This window comes from Ursus maritimus, unplaced genomic scaffold (assembly GCF_017311325.1).
Source record: "Ursus maritimus isolate PB19 unplaced genomic scaffold, ASM1731132v1 scaffold_3, whole genome shotgun sequence".
Classification (NCBI taxonomy): Eukaryota; Metazoa; Chordata; class Mammalia; order Carnivora; family Ursidae; genus Ursus; species Ursus maritimus.
In genome coordinates, this window is record NW_024425563.1 from 42,109,676 (window position 1) to 42,129,084 (window position 19,409).

The following is a 19,409-nucleotide window of genomic DNA, read 5'->3' on the forward strand; positions in this document are numbered from 1 at the left end:
GACTCGGATGGTTAGGGCTAGTGTAGCTACAGGCACAGCTTAATGAACCTAGGGGGGTCTGGGTTTGGGCATCCATATCCGGCTGCCTTTCGCTGCCTCTGGTCTTGTACATGGCGAAGAGATCGAATTCTCTCTCATAGTCAATGTTTCTCTGTCTTTGTCTCTCCTTCCCTCTCTCCCGCTGTACACACACACACACACACACACACACACACACACACACACACCTCTCTTATCAGTGAAAACTTTGCCACTAAGTATTATTTCCATGTCTGAAAACAGAGATTCTGCCAGCACAGAATTTATCTGATTCAGGTCTCTCTGCTGGATGGTTTGGTCAAGATTTCACCTACTGCTTGCCAACTCACAGTAAGATAACATTTTACTTAAACCAAGTGCTACATGCACAACAGACAGTGGCCTTCTTGGCACCCACTCACAGTCCTGTGCCACCCAGCCCAGGCAGACTGGGAGCCGCTCTAGGCTATAGCTCTTACTTTGGCAAGAAACAGCATTTGCGTGAAGGCTTTATAAAGTTTGTTTAGCTTACTTCAAATATTTTATTTTAAATAAATCACCCAAACCAAATTTAATTCTTTTCATTTGGACAAGGAGAAAGAGAGAACGTCCATGTTATTAAAAGACAACAATGCTTTTCATTCTTCCTTCAGGTCTGATTTTAACATGACCTTTTATTTTTGTTGATTTTGATAGACTCATAACTGCCCTTTCAGATCAACCCCACGAAGACGGTACTACCGGGGGAGTACAACAAGTTTGAGCCTCAGCTGTTGCTTTTTACCTACTGAATTGTGAATGACCACTATCACTGACTATAGCAAAGGGAGGCCTCTAGAAACATTCTACACATTTACTTCAAGTTTCCTCTTTGCTGTTCTTTTCAGAGGTCTGCAAGAGCCCCACACGCTACCAGGACAGACTAACCCAGTTGACAAGGCAGTAATTCTGTGGAATTTTAGAAACAGAAAATCCAACGTCACCTCTGCTGGGAATAATGTGACATTCATTTAACAACAACAGATAATCAAGGTAAGTTTTAGAGTATTTGAAGCTGTATAATCAATCCTTTTCATCTGTGTATGAAACTATATATGTGTCTAAGTATTTATTCTTGCCTCCTTCCAAAAAGCATTGGGAGTAGCTTTCAGACATACATACTAAATGGTTCAAACCACATAAGGGTAGACACATAAGGTGAAGTCAGGAATAAGCTTATTACTCAACAACTGCCTGCCATTAGAGGTGGGCTACAAAGTTATAGCTAGCTTCCTAGCAACTAAGGCAAAGGTGGTAAATTTTAATCAATCAAGGTTAATTATGCCTTTATCATTTTTTGTAGGGCTAAGCAATGAAAATATAAACACATTCAATTACATCCAAAGGCTTCTGGTCTGCCATTTTTTATACCAGCTTTGGGCCCCTATTTCATCTACTGTGTGTTGAGAGTAAATTACTGCTACTAGTACCACAGGTGTTTATTTCTGCATTCACACATGCTGTTACCCCTGTTAGGAGTATCAAAGGTTCTCAACCACTTGTCCTGGGGAGAGGGGTGTAAATCACCCCAGGAGACATTTGGCAATGTCTGGAGACACTGCTGATTGCCATAATCTCTGGGAGAGAAGTGCTACTGGCCTCTAGTTGGTGGAGATCAGAGATGCCGCCAAACATCATACAATATGCAGGACGTAGCCCACAACAAAGAATTATCTAGTCAAACTATAAAACCGAGGTTGAAAACTCTGCCGCAACTAATGGGGTGTGTTGGGTGTGTGTGATTTTGTTTGAATAAGATAGAAATCAGTCACTTTTCTGGTTTTAGAAAACACTAGCCTTAGTTTGTACTTCAGCCTTCATCGGTCTGCTCTAGAAACCCATATGTCAGAAGAGCTTTTGTAATTGACAGAGTAGGAAAAAATGAGCCCAAGGGTTAGTTCTGGATTCTGGATATAATGCCAAAGGAATTTCAAAATAGGAGATCTTTAGGCCATAGCTAAAGGACATCAGAATAAGTCTACCTGATGTGTTAGGAAAATCTGGGCATTGCTTAAAAAAATTGGAATTCATACCATCTCTTAATTCAATCTGAATAAATAAACCTTGCCAATAGAATGTGTTTTACAGCATTGATGGAAGAACTGTTGGAGAGCAAGAGAGAGTAAACAGATGGAAAGAACACCAAAGGAAATTGAGAAATAGCCATCTGATGATATCATGTAGATTGGACCAAGAACCACATGCCTGGGCTCTTCGCACACTGACCTGCTGGATGCAGGTGCACAGAGTCAATGGTCTCCCTGGTACCCTAACAGCTGGATGATTTTCTCCCTTGCCAACTGCCTCTCTTAGTGACAGAAGTCAGGCTCATTCCCATGTTTTACAAATACAATAGTTAATATGGCTGATTAAAAACTTGCTTTGATTGTCATGCCCATCCTACTTTTTTCTTTCTTTTCTTTTTTTTCTGATTAGCCACCATTATTCTAGATATGAAAAGGCTAGCTCATAGTGGAGAGACTAATAATGAAATGTAACTTTTCTCTCAAGTATCTCAATAATCATCACCTCCATTCTTATAACATAAAGTCAGATAATTCAAGATTGGGGCTGTTTCTGCACAAGACTGGTCATGTTCTTATTAGACTGATAAGCAGTGATCCTGCCTGACAGCACGCTGATTAGCAGGTGATGTAAGCTATCTATGCTCAAGCAAATTGAAAAAGTTAGCTAGAAAATCTTAGGAGTTCCTTTGAACTCTGTGCCTGCTTCAGTAAAGAAATACTCTTTAGAGAAATGCAAACATCTTCACTGACATGGATATATAGGAGAACTTCATCAGTTTAAACTCTACTCCGCTCATCCAGAAAGAAATGAAGCTGGAGGTAGCCTCCAAACCATCCATAAACAAAGGTTCCTCAGAGAGTCTCTGGGAGGATGATTAAATATAACAATTTATATACCGTTTGAAATCAACTGGAGTGTCAATCATGGGTAATTCTTCCTGCACTAACTGCTAGGCTCTATTAAGTCATCCTTGGTTGGCTTCCTTTGAGTTATTTTATGTACAGGATTCTCTCTAAAGAAAAATTATTTGGTTAAATCTACTGTTTAATTTTCATTAATTCAACCAACATTTTTATCCAATGTATAATGTCTAATTATTTAATAAATAATTTTAAAATTAGTGAGATATATATATATATATAATAAATATTTTTATTATATCTTACATATGTATCTATTGCCCAAAAAATGAAAGCCAGGATAACTTTTAGCTATATGATTTTAAACACGTGGAATGAAAAAACTTGTTTCTATGTGAAAGCTGCTTTCAACCATCATCAAAGCCCACTTCTCTAAGGCTAACTAGTTCCTAAAATACTTTCTAATAAATTTAATGGCTTTGTTAATCCTGCTTATACAATGGAACTAATTTGATAATGACATTACTAATACTCCTCTTTTGATGAAACACTTAAGAAAACTATCTGCCTAGAAGAGATTATAAGAAATTCACTTCAGAATTAAGGACACACACAGACTGAAAGAGCAGGAATAGAAAAAGATATCCCATGCAAATGGAAATGAAAAAAAAAAAGCTGGAATAGCTATACTCATATCAGACAAAATAGACTTTATTTTTTTTTAAGATTGTATTTATTTATTTAAGAAAGAGTGCACGTGTGAGTGGTGGGGGAGAAGCAGAGGGGAAGGGACAAGCAGACTCCGCACCAAGTGCAGAGCCCCACATGGGGCTCGATGCCACGACCCTGAGATCATGACCTGAACCAAAATCAAGAGTTGGATGCTTAACTGACTGAGCCACCCAGGTGTCCCCAAAATAGACTTTAAAACAAAGACTATGATAAAAGGCAAGGAAGACCATTACATAAGGATAAAAGTGTCAATCCAGAGAAAAGATGTAACATTTTTATGTTAATGTTATGTTTATTTATATTAAATGATTTATTAATTTAATATATATGCACCCAACATAGGAGCACCAAAATACATAAAGCAAATATTAACAGAACTAAAGGGAGAAATTGAAAGTAATACAATAACAGCAGAAGACCTTAATATCCCATTTTCATCAATGGATAGATCATTCTGACAAAAAAATCCATAAGGAAACATTAGCCTTGAACAACACATTAGACCAGATGGACTTAATAGATACATGCAGAACATACCATCCCAAACTAGCAGAATACACATTCTCCTCAAGTGCACATGGAACATTCTCCAGGATAGATCACATGTTGGGCCACAAAAGTCCCAATAAATTCAAGAAAACTGAAATCATATCAAGCATCTTTTCCAACCACAATGGTATGGAAGTAGAAATTAATTATAAGAAAAAAAAATGGGAAGTACAAGAACATGAAGACTAAACAACATGCTACTAAACAACCAATGGGTCATCAAAGAAATCAAAGGAAAAATCCAAAAATAACTAGACACAAATGAAAACAGAAATGCAGCATACCAAAATCTACAGAATGCAGCAAAAGTGGTTCTAAGAGGGAAGTTCACAGCAAACAGACCTCAAGAACAACAAAAAAATCTCAAATAAACAATCTAACTTTACCCTTAAAGGAACTAAAAAATAATAATAATAAGGACGAACAAAGCACAAAATTAGTAGAAGGAAGGAAGGAACAAAGATCACAGTGGATCTGGAAAACAGTGTGGAGGTCCCTTAAAAAGTTAAAAATGGAGCTACCCTATGATCCAGCCATTGCACTGCTGGGTATTTACCCCAAAGATACAGATGTAGTGAAGAGAAGGGCCATATGCACCGCAATGTTCATAGCAGCATTGTCCACAATAGCCAAATCACAGAAGGATCCGAGATGCCCTTCAACAGATGACTGGATTTAGAAGTTGTGGTCCATATATACAATGGAATATTACTCAGCTATCAGAAAGAACGAATTCTCAACATTTGCTGCAACATGGATGGCACTGGAGGAAATAATGCTAAGTGAAATAAGTCAAGCAAAGAAAGACAATTATCATATGGTTTCTCTCATCTATGGAACATAAGAACTAGGAAGATCGGTAGGGGAAGAAAGGGATAAAGAAAGGGGGGGGTAATCAGAAGGGGGAATGAAGCATGAGAGACTGTGGACTATGAGAAACAAACTGAGGGCCTCAGAGGGGAGGGGGGTGGGGGAATGGGATAGACTGGTGATGGGTAGTAAGGAGGGCACGTATTGCATGGTGCTCTAGGTGTTATACGCAAGTAATGAATCATCGAGCTTTACATCAGAAACCGGGGATGTACTATATGGTGACTAACATAATATAATAAAAAAACATTTAAAAAAAAATCACAGTGGAAATAAATGAAATCAAGACTAAAAATGCAACAAAAATGATCAATGAAATTAAGAGCTTGTTCTTTGAAAAGACAAACAAAATTGACAAAACTTTAGCTAAACTAGCCAAGAAAAAAAGAAAGGGGACTCAAAGAAATAAAATCATAAAGGAAAGTGGAGAAGTAACAATTGATCTCAGGGAAATAAAAAGGTGATAAGACACTACTAAGATCAATTATATGCCAACGAGCTCTTAGACATCCCGGAAGAAATATATAAATTCCTAGAAAGATGCAGTCTTCTAACACTGAATCACGAAGAAATAGAAAATCTGAATAGATGGATTATTTTTTTTTTAAAGATTTTATTTATTTATTCGACAGAGATAGAAACAGCCAGTGAGAGAGGGAACACAAGCAGGGGGACTGGGAGAGGAAGAAGCAGGCTCATAGTGGAGGAGCCTGATGTGGGGCTCGATTCCAGAACGCCGGGATCACGCCCTGAGCCGAAGGCAGACGCTTAACCGCTGTGCCACCCAGGCGCCCCTGAATAGATGGATTATTAATAAGGAAATTGAAACAATAATTGAAAACCTCCCAACAAATAAAATTGTGGGACCAGACAGCTTCACTAGTGAATTCTACCAAACAGTGAAAAATTTAATACCTAGTCCTCAAACTTTTCCCAAAAAAATGAAGATGAGGAAAAGCTTTTAAACACATTATGGCTAGCATTACCCTGATACCAAAACCAGATAAGGACACCACAAAAAGAAAATTACAGGTCAATACCCTTGATAAACATAGATGCAAAAATCTTCAGCAAAACACCAGCAAATAGAATGCAATAATACATTAAAAGGATCACATACCACAATCAAGTAGGGTTTATTCCAGGGATTCAAGGGTGGTTCAACAACTACAAATCAATCAAAGGGATACCCCACATTAACAAAATTAAGGATAAAAATAATATAATCTCGGGGCGCCTGGGTGGCACAGCGGTTAAGCGCCTGCCTTCGGCTCAGGGCGTGATCCCGGCGTTACGGGATCGAGCCCCACATCAGGCTCCTCCGCTATGAGCCTGCTTCTTCCTCTCCCACTCCCCCTGCTTGTGTTCCCTCTCTCGCTGGCTGTCTCTAACACTGTCGAATAAATAAATAAAAAATCTTTAAAAAAAAAAATAATAATAATATAATCTCAATAGATGTAGGAAAAGCATTTGACAAAATTCAACGTCCATATACGGTAAAAACTCTCGACAAAGTGTATGTAGAGGGAACATACCTCAACATTAAGACATATATAACAATCCTACAGCTAACATCATACTCAACCATGAAAATCTATAAGTTTTTCTTCTAAGATCAGAAACCAGATGAGAATGCCCCCTCTCACCACAGAGTATTGGAAGTACTACCCAAAGCAATTAGGTCAGTAAAAGAAATAAAAGTCGTCCAAATCAGAAAGGAAGAAGAAAAACTGTTGTTACTTGCAGATGATATAATACCATTTATATATACATATATATATACATATATATAAAATGGTATTATATATGTATATATATATATTTATATATGTGTGTGTATATATATATATCCTAAAAAAATCCACCAAAAAACAATTAGAACTAATAAAAACTAGTAAAATTGCAGAGTATAAAATCAATATACAGAAATCTATGGCTAATAACAAAACATCAGAAAGAAAATCTTTAAAAATTTTTCACTTATAATTGTATCAAAAAGAATAAAATATTGAGAAATAAGTGTAACCAAGGAAGTGAAAGACCTATGCATTGAACGATAAGACACTGACGAAAGAAACTGAAGACACAAATAAATGGAAAGATATTTCATGCTCATACATTAGAAGAATTAATATTGTTAAAATGTCCATACTCCCTAAAGCAATCTACAGATTCAATACAATCCCTGTCAAAATACGAATAACATTTTTCACAGAACTAGAACACATAATACTAAAATTTGTATGGAACCACAAAAGACTCCAAATAGCCCAAGCAATCTCGAGAAGGAAAAACAAAACTGGAGGTATCACACTCCCTGATTTGAAACCATACTATAAAGCTCTAGTAATCATATTTTTTGGTACAAAAACAGAATACAGATTAATGGAACAGAACTGAGAGCCCAGAAATAAACCCACACATATATGGACAATTAATGTATGATAAAGGAGCCAAGAACATACAATGGAAAAAGGACAGTCTCTTCAACAAATGATTGTAGGAAAACTGAACAGCCACATGCAAAAGAATGAAACTAGACCACTATATTTCACTATACACAAAAGTTAACTTAAATGGATTTAAAGACTTGACTGTAAGACCCAAAACCACAAAATTCCTAGAAGAAAACATAAGCAATATGGTCCTTGACATCAGTCTGAGTGACATCTTTGTGAATCTGACTCCAAAGCAAGGAAAACAGAAGCAAAAATAAACAAGTGGGACTACATCAAGCTAAAAAGCTTCTGCATAACAAAGGAAACCATCTTCAAAATGAAAAGACAACATACCGAATGAGAGAAGATATTTGTATACCATACATCTGATAAAGGCTTAATATCCAAAATATATAAGGAACTCGTACAACTCAACAACAAAAACCAAACAACCCAATTTTAAAAATGGGCAAAGGCTTCGAATACACATTTCTCCAAAGAAGACATCCAGATGGCCAGCAGGCACATGAAAAGATGCTCAACATCACTAATGATTATGGAAATGAAAATCAAAACCACAATGAGGTATCACCTCACACCTGTTAGAATGGCTATTATCAAAAAGACAAGAAATAAGAAGTGTTAGGAAGGGTATGCAGAAAAGGGAACCCTCATCCACTGTTGGCAGGAATGTAAACTGGTGCAACCAGCATGGAAAATAGTATACAGATTCTTCAAAAAATTCTACCATATGATTCAGCTCTTCTACTTCTGGGTATTTAACTGAAAAATACAAAAACACTAATTTGGAAAGATACATGCACTTCAATATTCATTGCAGTATTATTTACAATAACCAAGATATGAAAACAACCGAAGTGTCTACTGGTATGTGAACGGATAAAGATGTGGTATATTTATACAATGGAATATTACGTAGCCATAAAAAAGAACAAAATCTTGCATTTGTAACAACATGGATGGAGTATTCTGCTAAGCAATATAAGTCAGATGAAGAAAGATAAATACCACATGATTTCACTCATAGGTGTCCATCTACAACAAACAAATAAACAAAACAAAATAAAAACAAACTCAGAGATACAGAGAACAGATTCATGGTTGCCAGAGGGGAAGCGGATGGGGGAGGGTGTGTGTGTGAAATGGACGAAGAAAGTCAACTCTATGGTGATGGATGGTAATTAGGCTTGTGGTGATTACTTTGTAGTGTATACTGATGTCAAATTATAAAGCTGTACACATGAAGCTTATTAAATAAATAAATAAAATATCAGCTGTCTCAAAACCATATGAATTTGAAAAGGATGAAAATGACAATTTGCCAGTCATATGTCAACATGTGGGGATAACATTGAACTTGTTGCTATGCTCTGAGTGATTAGCAGTGCAGTCTCAGCCAGCTTTCAGAGTAAGCCATGTTAGAGAGAACCTTCAAAACTCAGTTTAAAAATAGCAGGATGACAAACCATTGCCAGTCGAAAGACCTCGTCTCACTTTGCCAACAGTAACACTGGATGTGAGCAGGTGAAATGGTTAAGTGTGCAGATGAGGGTGGGGAGGAGGAAATGTAGCTGTTTGGCTTCATAATGATAGAAGGAAAATCCCTCCCAGCTTATGTATATTGTTGGTTTTACTGGACATCACCTTAACTGCTATGACTGCAGATGCTAGTAGTTAAAATGCATATTAAGTTATCTGGTTCTTCTTAAAACCTCATCAGACCATTTAACTTCTAAATTTCTATTAGCAACAAATTCTAACGGAAACATCTCAATTTTGTGCTTCTGTGAGAGGGTTTCAATTGACTTAAAGTGTCTGGAGGAAAGTGGGGTGATCCCCTCCCATACTGAGAGACACAAAATGTGCAAAACCCTACACCATCATTTTTCTTGTTGAATTATAAAGTGTGAAAGAAATATTAATAGCAATTTCCAAAGGAATAAACTAAACTTACTTTCGGTGCAAATAGGACAGCATCCTTTTCTGTTGAGAATTTTACCCTAATCAAGAGGGGAGAAAAAAAAAACAAATTTAATGTTAAAAAACAGGGTCTGCTGAGGACAAAGTCTTTTTTAAAATCTAATACCAGTTAAACCAATGAAATCAGTCCAAGCTGTATTTGAACCTGATGCCCAGACAGTGACGATGATGGCAAAAATGAACTTTGAAGTATCAGGTTCTAATGCCAGGCAAAGTCATTCAGAAAGCTTTCCTGTTCTTATCCTCTGAGAAATATAATATCCAAGGGGCTCATTGGTGTGATTTTTCTCACATGGGGGAAGATGGAGACCGTCTGGATTCAACCTTTTCACTGATATCCAAACTAGCCCTCTAGAGACCGAGCACACACACATAAAAATTGCAATCGTCTGTCAACCTCTCGATCCACGTAAGGCATTCGTTCAGTCTTTGCTTGTCAGAGGGGCCCAAACAATAACTCATATCCCAAGCATGGGCCTACGCATATGGACAATACCTGTGCTACAGAACAAATTCAGATTTCTTCTTTCAGAAACTGGTATGCCAGCCATGTTAAGTTACTGTTATGCAGTCAAAGCCAATGACACTGAGGGTTCTGAAATGCTGAGTAATTTTCCATTATCTTTCTGGAAATACAGTGTAATCTCCTATGTTCCATTTCTTCTATTTTTTTTTTAATGCATGGCATTAAAAGGAGGAAACACATTCTCAGGGTCAATATCAGAGAATGGCATCGTCTCTGACTCAATGAGACTCACAGAGAAAAAGAAATGCGGTCAATTGCCACTAGTGGTCAATTGCATAAAGAATAGAGTTAAGTACTCAAAAAAAAATTATACTGACTTAAAAAATGCTGGTTGATAACTGAAGAACTAGAACCACGTCTCATTCATTTTTTGCATCAGCCAGGCCCAAAAGGGTACATTAAAGGCTATGACAACTTTGAATGAGACGTAAAACTCGGCTCCGTTCAGCCCTCCCTGGTTTGGGGCATTATGACATATTTTCATTGCCTAGAGCTCGATTATCTATTTCTAGCTGGCACAGAGGCCCCCCTTCAGTCTCTCGTGACTGAAAGCGGCTGAAGACAAAACCAACTGAGGTGGGCTCAGGCCGATGGAGTGGTGGCCCCAGGGGAGCGCAGTGAAGTGCTCTATCAGAAGGAGGCAGAGCTACTTGAACCAAGGCCCCAACAAAGGGTGACTAGATGATCCCCTACATCTGCACCTTGGCAGAAACTGCCACCTCCCTTCTCCTGGAACTGAGTGGAGCTGGTAATCTCACTGGATCACGTAAGGAATAAATCAAGCACAAGCTATGAAGTCTAGGCTCCCAAGACCTACGCAACTAGCATGCAACTCTGGACAAGTTGTGACCTCACTGGTAAGAAGGGTCTAGTAACAGCACCCAACTCAGAGGGCTGGTCTCAACATTAAACAGGGTAATTCCTGCGACTACAGGGAAAGTCTCAGTATGTATCAGTGATGATGAGACAGCAGTGTTACAACAACCTGTCCCCACTGGAACCCCCCACAGCCCTTCTCACTCAAGGTGCTCCTTTGCCTCAGGGCTAGGGGTGGGTGTGGGGGTGGGGGAGGGGTGGAGGGAGGGTAGGGACTGCCAGGGAGGATGGACAGGAAATCCAACCATAAAACCCTTCTTCAACAAGGCACACACACTTCTGGAAAAAGAGATGAGTAGCAGGCAGGAAGGATAGAGCAGGGAATAGAGTCTGCTTCTTAAAAAAAAAAAAAAATACACCTTCTTTTTTTAATTTCCCCAGGCAATGTAAGGGAGGGGAAATAAGCATTTAACAGGATTTCCATGGTAGAACTAAGTTATCTTCCAAAGTCCTTGTGCTGGCCCCTGAGGAAGGAAAGTGTGAACCAGAGGAACAGGATGGAAGGATGCCTAGAAACAGAAAGGTGGCCCCTGGGGCAGGAGCCAGGCCCCGACAAGCTTTGACAAGACCAGGAGGGGGTGCGGTGGGGGAAAGATCTGCACATGGGAGACGAATGCTCCTGGCTCCCACGAGGTCGTCAAAGAGGAGATGCTATGGAGATGCCGCTGACAGAAAGAACGCTGACCTCCCCACAGCAAGAGGACAGTGAAACCGTCCAGTCTGCCGCAAGCGGCGAGACCCAAGTAAAGCTGGAAACCCCACCACGGCCTGCTGGGGCTGGTCACTCGGGCCACCAGGTTGGCACAGCGTGCTGTTTTTGTCTTGTAGAATAAGGAAGCCCATTATTGCCAGCATGCGCTGCCGGAGTTCATTAGCACTGAGGGTTCCCCAAGGACTGGCATAAATGATGTGATCCCATTTTTCCCAATGAATATTTATAAGCAGACCGTGTTCAAGTCTCCTTATTGTATCTCCTTTTTTTTTTCTTTCATGGGAGGTTTTCAGTTTTATGTCTGAGGCTTTTTAAAGCAAGACTAATTAGGGTTTTTTTTTCCCTTTTTTCTACCCCCTTCATTCAGTTGTGCAATAGCAACAGCTGTTGTTTTTTTGTGCCTCATTTGGCACTCAAGTAAAAACAGCAACTTTTTGTTTATAATAATAACAGATGTGAATAAAATTAAAAGCTGTCTATAACAGAGAAGGGAGGACATGTCCTGAATATATGGATGTATTTTTTCATTCACTGGAAGGTACTGAATAGGTTTGACATTTTCCCAAAATGCATAAAACCTTAAGAGGTTTCGAGTTGCAGAGGTGAATTAAATGAAGTTCATGCTTTAGAAGATAATGGCGGCTTTATTCGGAGTGCTGGAACTGGGGGTTTCTGAAAAGAGATATTTCCATAGGGGCGCCATTTCCATTTGGGGCTACAACAGAGGCCAGGGTTAGGGAAAGAAAATATAGTAAAGGGGTCGGGGGTGCTGCTAGGCCACTCGGAGAAACCCCTCGGGGAGTTTCTTACTAAACAACTACATACTACTTTGAACGGCTAAGGGAAAGAATCCCCAATTTGGGCAGAGAGAAAGAGAAGAGAAAAATGGGAAGGCTGGTTATGGTGTTCAACAGAAAAGCCAACAAAAGGAACAAGAGAGCAGATCTAACAGGAATTGGAGACGTTAAAACAAAGAAGTGGGGAAAGTCAATGAGAAATAGGAGATTTGGGACAAAGGCAAGGTTAAGAGCTATTTTCACGTGGGACTAGGATCTGGGTGGGAAGCGTGAAAAAGAAGGAGTGAGCCTTGCAAAGGGGGTTGTGGCTATTCAGGAACCTGGAAGTACCAGCAGATCTGGACTGTGTGCTCAGAAGATGGCATGTGACCGTGCCACGTGTAGGATGTTTCCCAAGACCTTAAGGTAAAGAAGAAACCAACCTGCACTCCAGACGTACCTGCGGGCAGCTGCTGATGGGAACACACTGCTTCTTTCGACACTCTGTCTTGCCTTTCACACAAGCACAGATGGTACAATTCACAGAGGACCACATCTCTCCGTCCTACGGGGGAGAGAGCACAGGATTCTGCTATCAGCTGGAGGCAGATGGGAGTTAATCCAACAGGCTGGGATTTCTCTGCCAAGGAGAGCATTTCTTACCCTGAGTGAGGGATCCATCATCAGACTAAATTACCCTGAGGTGTCTTTTTCCACCTGTCCAATTGGAGGGTGTGTGTGTGTGTGTGTGCTCCCTCTCCAGGATGTAAAAAGAATTCTTGTGCATCTAACCAAATCATATTTGCATCTTGCTTCTCCTGCACTGTTTACTTAGCTTCACCCTGGAAGACAAACCTGAGTTTTCATACATGATGCAGTAGCAAAGGTCTAATGTTCCTGTTGGATAGAACTGAAATGTTCCAGCTGTCCCAGACACCAACAGTGGAGATGTACAAAAGCGGTTAGTTTATTCCCAGATGTGACATAGTTCTGGACCACACAGAACACGAACGTACAAAGAACAGAGGCTAATTCAAAGGACTCTCACTGCCCAGGCAGACACCTGATCAGCAAGCCATCCAAATATGCGGAGCCCAGACAGAATACTCCAAGACAACGTGTCCCTGCCTGTCTGATACTCTCTTCTCAAAAAGCTGGTTAGCAACTTGGAATACGTTTTCTAGCCCAGAGAGGGCTTTTTGAGGAATACTTTTGACTCACTGAATTTATAATAGGCAATTGCCAAATACCCAGCCATGAGAAGCCCAGTCCCTCCAGAGAACGTGCGGGGCTGATGGTCCAGCTTGTGGAAAAGCAGATCACACACACAAGACATGGGTCTGAAAACAAAACAGGGATTCCTTCCTGGGTCTGTAGACATAAGCAGCAGATTTTGTTAAAAACAGAGAGACTAGAGCAGATTTTGATGATGACTGCTCCTTCTCCTCTTCCTTCTCATTTTTGGGAGCTATATTAAGGACTATGAGAGCCTTTTATTTCTCAGGAGTGAAAGACCTCAATGAATCTGTCTTAAAGGGCATCCAACCAGTCCAAATTCTGAGTGATTTTTCTAGGACATGGTGGTTCAAAGATGACTCTCTGCAAATTATTTTAGGCTCATCACAAAAAGGAACCTTTGTACAAGGAGCCTTGAAAACACTTTGCACACAATACCAGCATGAGGGGGAGTCGATTGCATCCAGGTGCTCTGGAAACGGACGATGACTTTATGTTAAAAGGACACATGAGTGGCTCCGAGAGGTTGGTATAAATACAACACACATGACCCCCTTCCTTTGGGCATGACCCATCATGTCTTCTTACTGATTCCATAGGAATCAACGCTCTCCCCCTCTCTGTCAATGTAAAAGGAAATCTGGCTAAGTGATTCCGAGGGTCTCAGTCTGAGGAACGTTCTGAGGTGGCACCTACAGGTACAGAAAGACTCCCTCCATCCAACAGACCAGAAGGAAAGCCCTTTGCACAAAGACAACAATCTTCATCCTGATGTTTACACGGTCACTGCACAGCTATGCTAACAGAAAACTACGGGTAGCAGTCGATGAGTAGCAGATGGTCGGTGGACAATTCTGCTGGCTCAGCTGGGGCAAGGCTCTCTCACCTTTGCTCACCGGCTGTGCTGGCATCAACATTCTCACCTGCGCATCTTCCAAGTGAGAAAAATCTCTCTTTGGAAAAGGGGCTTTGTGAAAAGTTCTAAAATTATCAAGCTAGAGAACCATCAGGATCTTGGAAAGAGACACTAGGTGAATGAGACGCCCCCAGTCATTAGGTCCCCCATAACAGCACATCAAGGCAGGGCATCCTCAGCTCAAGCCCAGTCACTGGCTCACCACATGTGGCGATCACGTTTCACAGGCTTAAAACACTTTGTAAAGCAAAAATAAAGCCAAAGAAAACCATTTTTCCAAACAGTTGCTTCTCCACCCCACAGGTACTTGATTTTAAATATAGGTATATATAATATTGCAATATAAATAATTACATTTGCACGTGCACACACACACACACACACACACACACACACGTCTACAAAGTACAGATTACTCTGGTCTGCCTTTTGTCTGGAGCTTTTACATTTCAGTGTAGTAAAGTGCTTCCCAGGCACTTGGCTTGTGACATACCCGGAAAATCTTGTTGCCAGACTTGCACACCTTGACGTCCTCCGGAGGCACTCGCAGGAGACACTCTTCACAACACGTCTCCTCCCCTCGGACGCAGCCACCAGGGTGGGAACACTTCTTCTTACACACCACGGTAGAGTCCTAGGGGCCCGAAGGCAAACCAGGAATTAAAAATGCTTTCATCTCTACCAAACATCCCAGCTGGCCTTCCTTTTAACAGCCCACAACTAACTGCTTTAAACACATTCTGATGATACCGCACTGTAACATGTTGCAATAAATCTTTCTTTCCCTTCAAAATGTTATTTGTTGTTGAGGTATCTGGACTAGAAGATGAAGCAGCTCTGAGAACTGTGATGTACCCTCGCTACCTTCCAAGTGTTTATAGTTTAATGTTCAAGAAACTTCTGGTTGTACTCCAGCCAACGTGTGGCAAGCAAGTCCAGCTCACTATGGGCCGACCGGTTTCCTTCTTCCTGCCCTTTTCCTCTTGCACGTCCTTCATTAACATTGCTCTCTTGGGTCTCCTCCAGGGCTTATGCCACCTTCAAGGAGTTTCGCATAAAGGCACGATACCTAATCAAAAAGTAAACATTAAGAGCTAATGTTCCTCCTCAAGATGAAATTCCTTAGCGTGCTCCATGTTCGCAGAAGAACTGAAAGAGCAATTCCAAAACCAGGCCTGGGCTCTAGGGCTCCTCTGTCAAGTACATAACCCTCACCAGGCCATTTGCCCTCTGAGAGTGACGAGTTCATATCTGTAACTTTAAGAGGCATGGCTTGCTTCCTAAAGAAGAGGCATCGCGTGAACACAGCAGCCAAGTAAATTGTGCCTACTGATTTATTCAACAACACACTGAAGGAAAATTCAGAGCTATTTAAGAAAAGTAAACTTCTTTAGTTCCCCAGCCAACAAGTTGCAATTTCACTGGAGTAGGCTGTCAGCTGGAATGAATGTAAGAGCAAAACATTGGTGAGACTCGGTGGCAGGCAGGGCTGGAGGAAAGCGGTGTCCCCAGCGGATGGGCCATCCCCTCACAGTGCGGTGTTAGTGGGAGACCGAAGACGGAAATGAGACCAAGCCCTCTCCTATTAGTGTTGAGAGAGCACTCAAACAGGTTGTGTGAATCAACATATGTAACTTCCGTAGCTTCTCCGTTAATCTTATGACTTCAGGAGGGACTCCTGGTATTCATCCACTCTACTCCTCCTGACTTATCCATCTAGGACTAATATGACAATGAGATAATCCTTTTAAAAATGGCATTAGTTGTGTTTTCTTTTTAAGGTTCTATCACAGCAGATAATGGATAGGATTAGCATTGGACAAGACCGGTTCCTTTACTAGTGTGGCAGCTTATGCAAGTCCATCTCCCTGAGCCTCAGATTCCTCCTCTTCAAAATGGAGGTGAGAGTACCTACTTCTCAGGTTTATTGTACAATTTAAGTGAAATATGTAGAGCACTTGGCACAGTTTCTGGCACATAGAAATTATTATAGGTCAACTCATAAATTGGAAAAAAAGTCCTTTGCCAAGCTGCATGTCTTGATTTCTAGTTTGAAAACAGGGCACTCACCAGCTCTCAAGTAATACATACTTGACGGTAGTACATTTCCCAACTTTCATTACACACACACACACACACACACACACACACACACACACCCATTAGATCATATGCCTGGCAGTAGTTTAAGCAATGAGAATACGGAGATGGATGGATGTGCTTCTGTCTACACGGTGCTCACAGAGCAAAAGGAGAGAGAGAACCATGTGAACAAATAAATTGCAATATAATGTAGTAAACAGAATTAGTAAAGGTATAGAGGTAACAGAAAGGAAAAGTAATTACCTCCCTAAGTGAGTCAGGAAAGCCTCCCCAGAGGAGGCAATATGTGAGATAGGCTGTTGTGTATGAAGAGGAGTTTGCTAATCAAATTGAAAGAAGATGAAGATACACTCCAGATAGAGGAATCCTCAAATCTCAAGGCACAAAGGCCTGAAACCATACTGTGCTCAGAGTACTATTAAACAATTCCCTGCACCTGCCATGGCACTGGATGGAGATGCTGGAGAGGGAAGCTCTAAGCAGATAGAAAATAATACTGATTATCCAAAATGCCTATAGCTTGATTCTTCAAGCATCCAATTTCCTAAAGATGACTGTGGACGCATACTCTGACAAAAGACAACCTCTTGAAGGAAATATATTAATTACACTTTTTTGAGTACTGGGACATATTGCCTAATCTTCTCTCAAAGAATCCATGAGACCCAAAGCATTGCAAGCATAACAGATTCTCAGTCTGCTTTCCTGCAATTAAGAGAATTGGGGATGTGATATGTTTCATCAAAGGTGCAGTACCCTCAAGAGGAAGCTATAACCTGTGAAATTCCTGGAGAGGAAGAAAAGTCTGGAGGATGGAGACCAAGGCAAACAGAAGGAGTAGCTATATGGTTAGCATAGGACAGTGCAAACCACAGACGGGAGGAAGGAGCCTGAGGAAAGTATTCTCAGGCTTAGGACATACTCAGTGTTCAGTGCCGGGAACAGATAGTTCAGCCCTACTCAGCCACCCCCCGAAGTAATGCATGCTACTTAACAAAGCATGCCTCAAGTAATCAGGAACTTCTGACCTCTAATCCTAACTACTGACTCACAGCTGACATTGAGCAAAACTCCTCTCTTTTCCTCTCTATCCCTTTAGTTATTAAAAACAAAACAACCACCATCACCACCAAAATGCATTATTCTAAATTCATGTCACACAGATGTTTGGGTTAACTCACTAATGAATGATCTTAACATCTCCCATTAAAATGATCCTCTTCTTGGTTTTAAAAATAAATCACTGCATAAGCACAGTCAATGAATGTGTGATGTGTATCCCTTTAAAATTCTGGAGCTGTGGAATTCTTTCTTTACCAGTCATTAGACCTCGGTTGCCTCTGGAGAAAAGCAAGCAATGCCTCAACTAAGAAATGGTACAATGAACAAAACATAAATACTCTTTTCCCGAACTATCAGGTTTATCTTTGTGATGAACTGTAAATCCATGCCTTTCTTTCCTCTTGAATGTGATTCAAGTTATTTTTATTGCGAGGTATGTCAAAGAATTCGTCTTGGATAGTTAGAGCCAGAGAATACTGTCACATCTATGTGTCTGATGTTAGAAAGTACCACAGGATAGCCCCCTCAGACTTTAGTTCTCACCCCCAAAAGCTAACTTGTAGGTCCTGGGAAGATAACAGTGAATTGTAATTTGGGTCCTCTGTTCAAACTTCCTTGCAACCTTGAGTTGATCTTAACTAGTAAAATGGCATTGATAATGCCTCCTTCCAGTAAGTAACACATTATCATGTTTGGCTATAATGTTAATAATAAAACCCCAACTGCAATCATGGTTGGACAGCAGCCCCTCACAACCACCTTACCTGGCAGGTGCATGCAGTGCAGTTATCGTAGAGAAATGAAGATCCATTGTCATAAACGTCACTGCGAAAGAGGCAGCTTCCAAATGGGAGGTCAAACACTTTCCTCTGACCTAGAGAGAAGCAACAGCATGGTGTAAGCAAGACAGAAGCCAGGATGTCCCACTTTGTCATGAACAATTAATTATATCACAGGGCTGTTAAACATTCTCACAAGACCAGGTAAAACTGGTGCACAAAAATAGTTCTGGGTTAGATGTTCCCAGGGAATTCCCTGGAGTCATTAATGTAGAGAGCTTTTGTTATAAAGAGTTTGATTCCACACTGACTCTTGTAAGTTCAACAAATCTTTAATACCATCTTAGTGAACCAAGATGACCAGGTCTGTGTCGACTTGCCCTCATGGAGCTTACAGTCTACTGGTGAGAAAACCCCACAAAAAATGATTTCAACACAACAATATGGTAAGTTCTGGAAAGAAGCCAATATGGGAACTGTGGGGACAGGGAGAACAGAGAAGACTTCTTGTAGGATGTAATACCTGAGCTGCATTTTAAAGAACAAGCAAAATTATCCAGAAAGAAGGTATTGGCAGGGAGGAGGCAAAAGGAGTCAAGATATCCCAAGAAGAACTAGAATGAGCAAAAAGAAGAACCAACGATATAGCATCTCAGTTGGAGTCATGACAAGTCCACTGGTATAAAGGATGGCACTAACTTAAAATGTGCATAAAGGCAGAATCCAACCCACATGCCAATTGCCCAAGTGCCTACGAATAAGCACCACACCTCTGTAGAATTAGCTTAGTTTTCCCTGATGTGAAGATCTGATTGGTGACCAAAAGGGCCATAAAAGCAAACCCAAATAAAGACGACAATCCAATTTCCTCCTTTCTTTCAGTATGTG

General features: G+C 40.5%; 1 protein-coding gene across 3 annotated transcripts in view; it reads right to left on the reverse strand.

The window, feature by feature from the left end:
- The window catches only part of BMPER (BMP binding endothelial regulator), a 237,222-nt gene that overhangs the window by 89,974 nt on the left and 127,839 nt on the right, over positions 1 to 19,409 (reverse strand). For all 3 annotated transcript variants that reach the window (XM_040644113.1, XM_040644112.1, XM_008686482.2), the window contains exons 8-11: positions 18,507 to 18,616; positions 15,071 to 15,211; positions 12,886 to 12,990; positions 9,510 to 9,555 (exon numbers count right to left, since the gene is read on the reverse strand). In XM_040644113.1, coding sequence (XP_040500047.1) covers positions 9,510 to 9,555; positions 12,886 to 12,990; positions 15,071 to 15,211; positions 18,507 to 18,616 — 402 coding nt within the window. The remainder of the gene's footprint in view (positions 1 to 9,509; positions 9,556 to 12,885; positions 12,991 to 15,070; positions 15,212 to 18,506; positions 18,617 to 19,409) is intronic.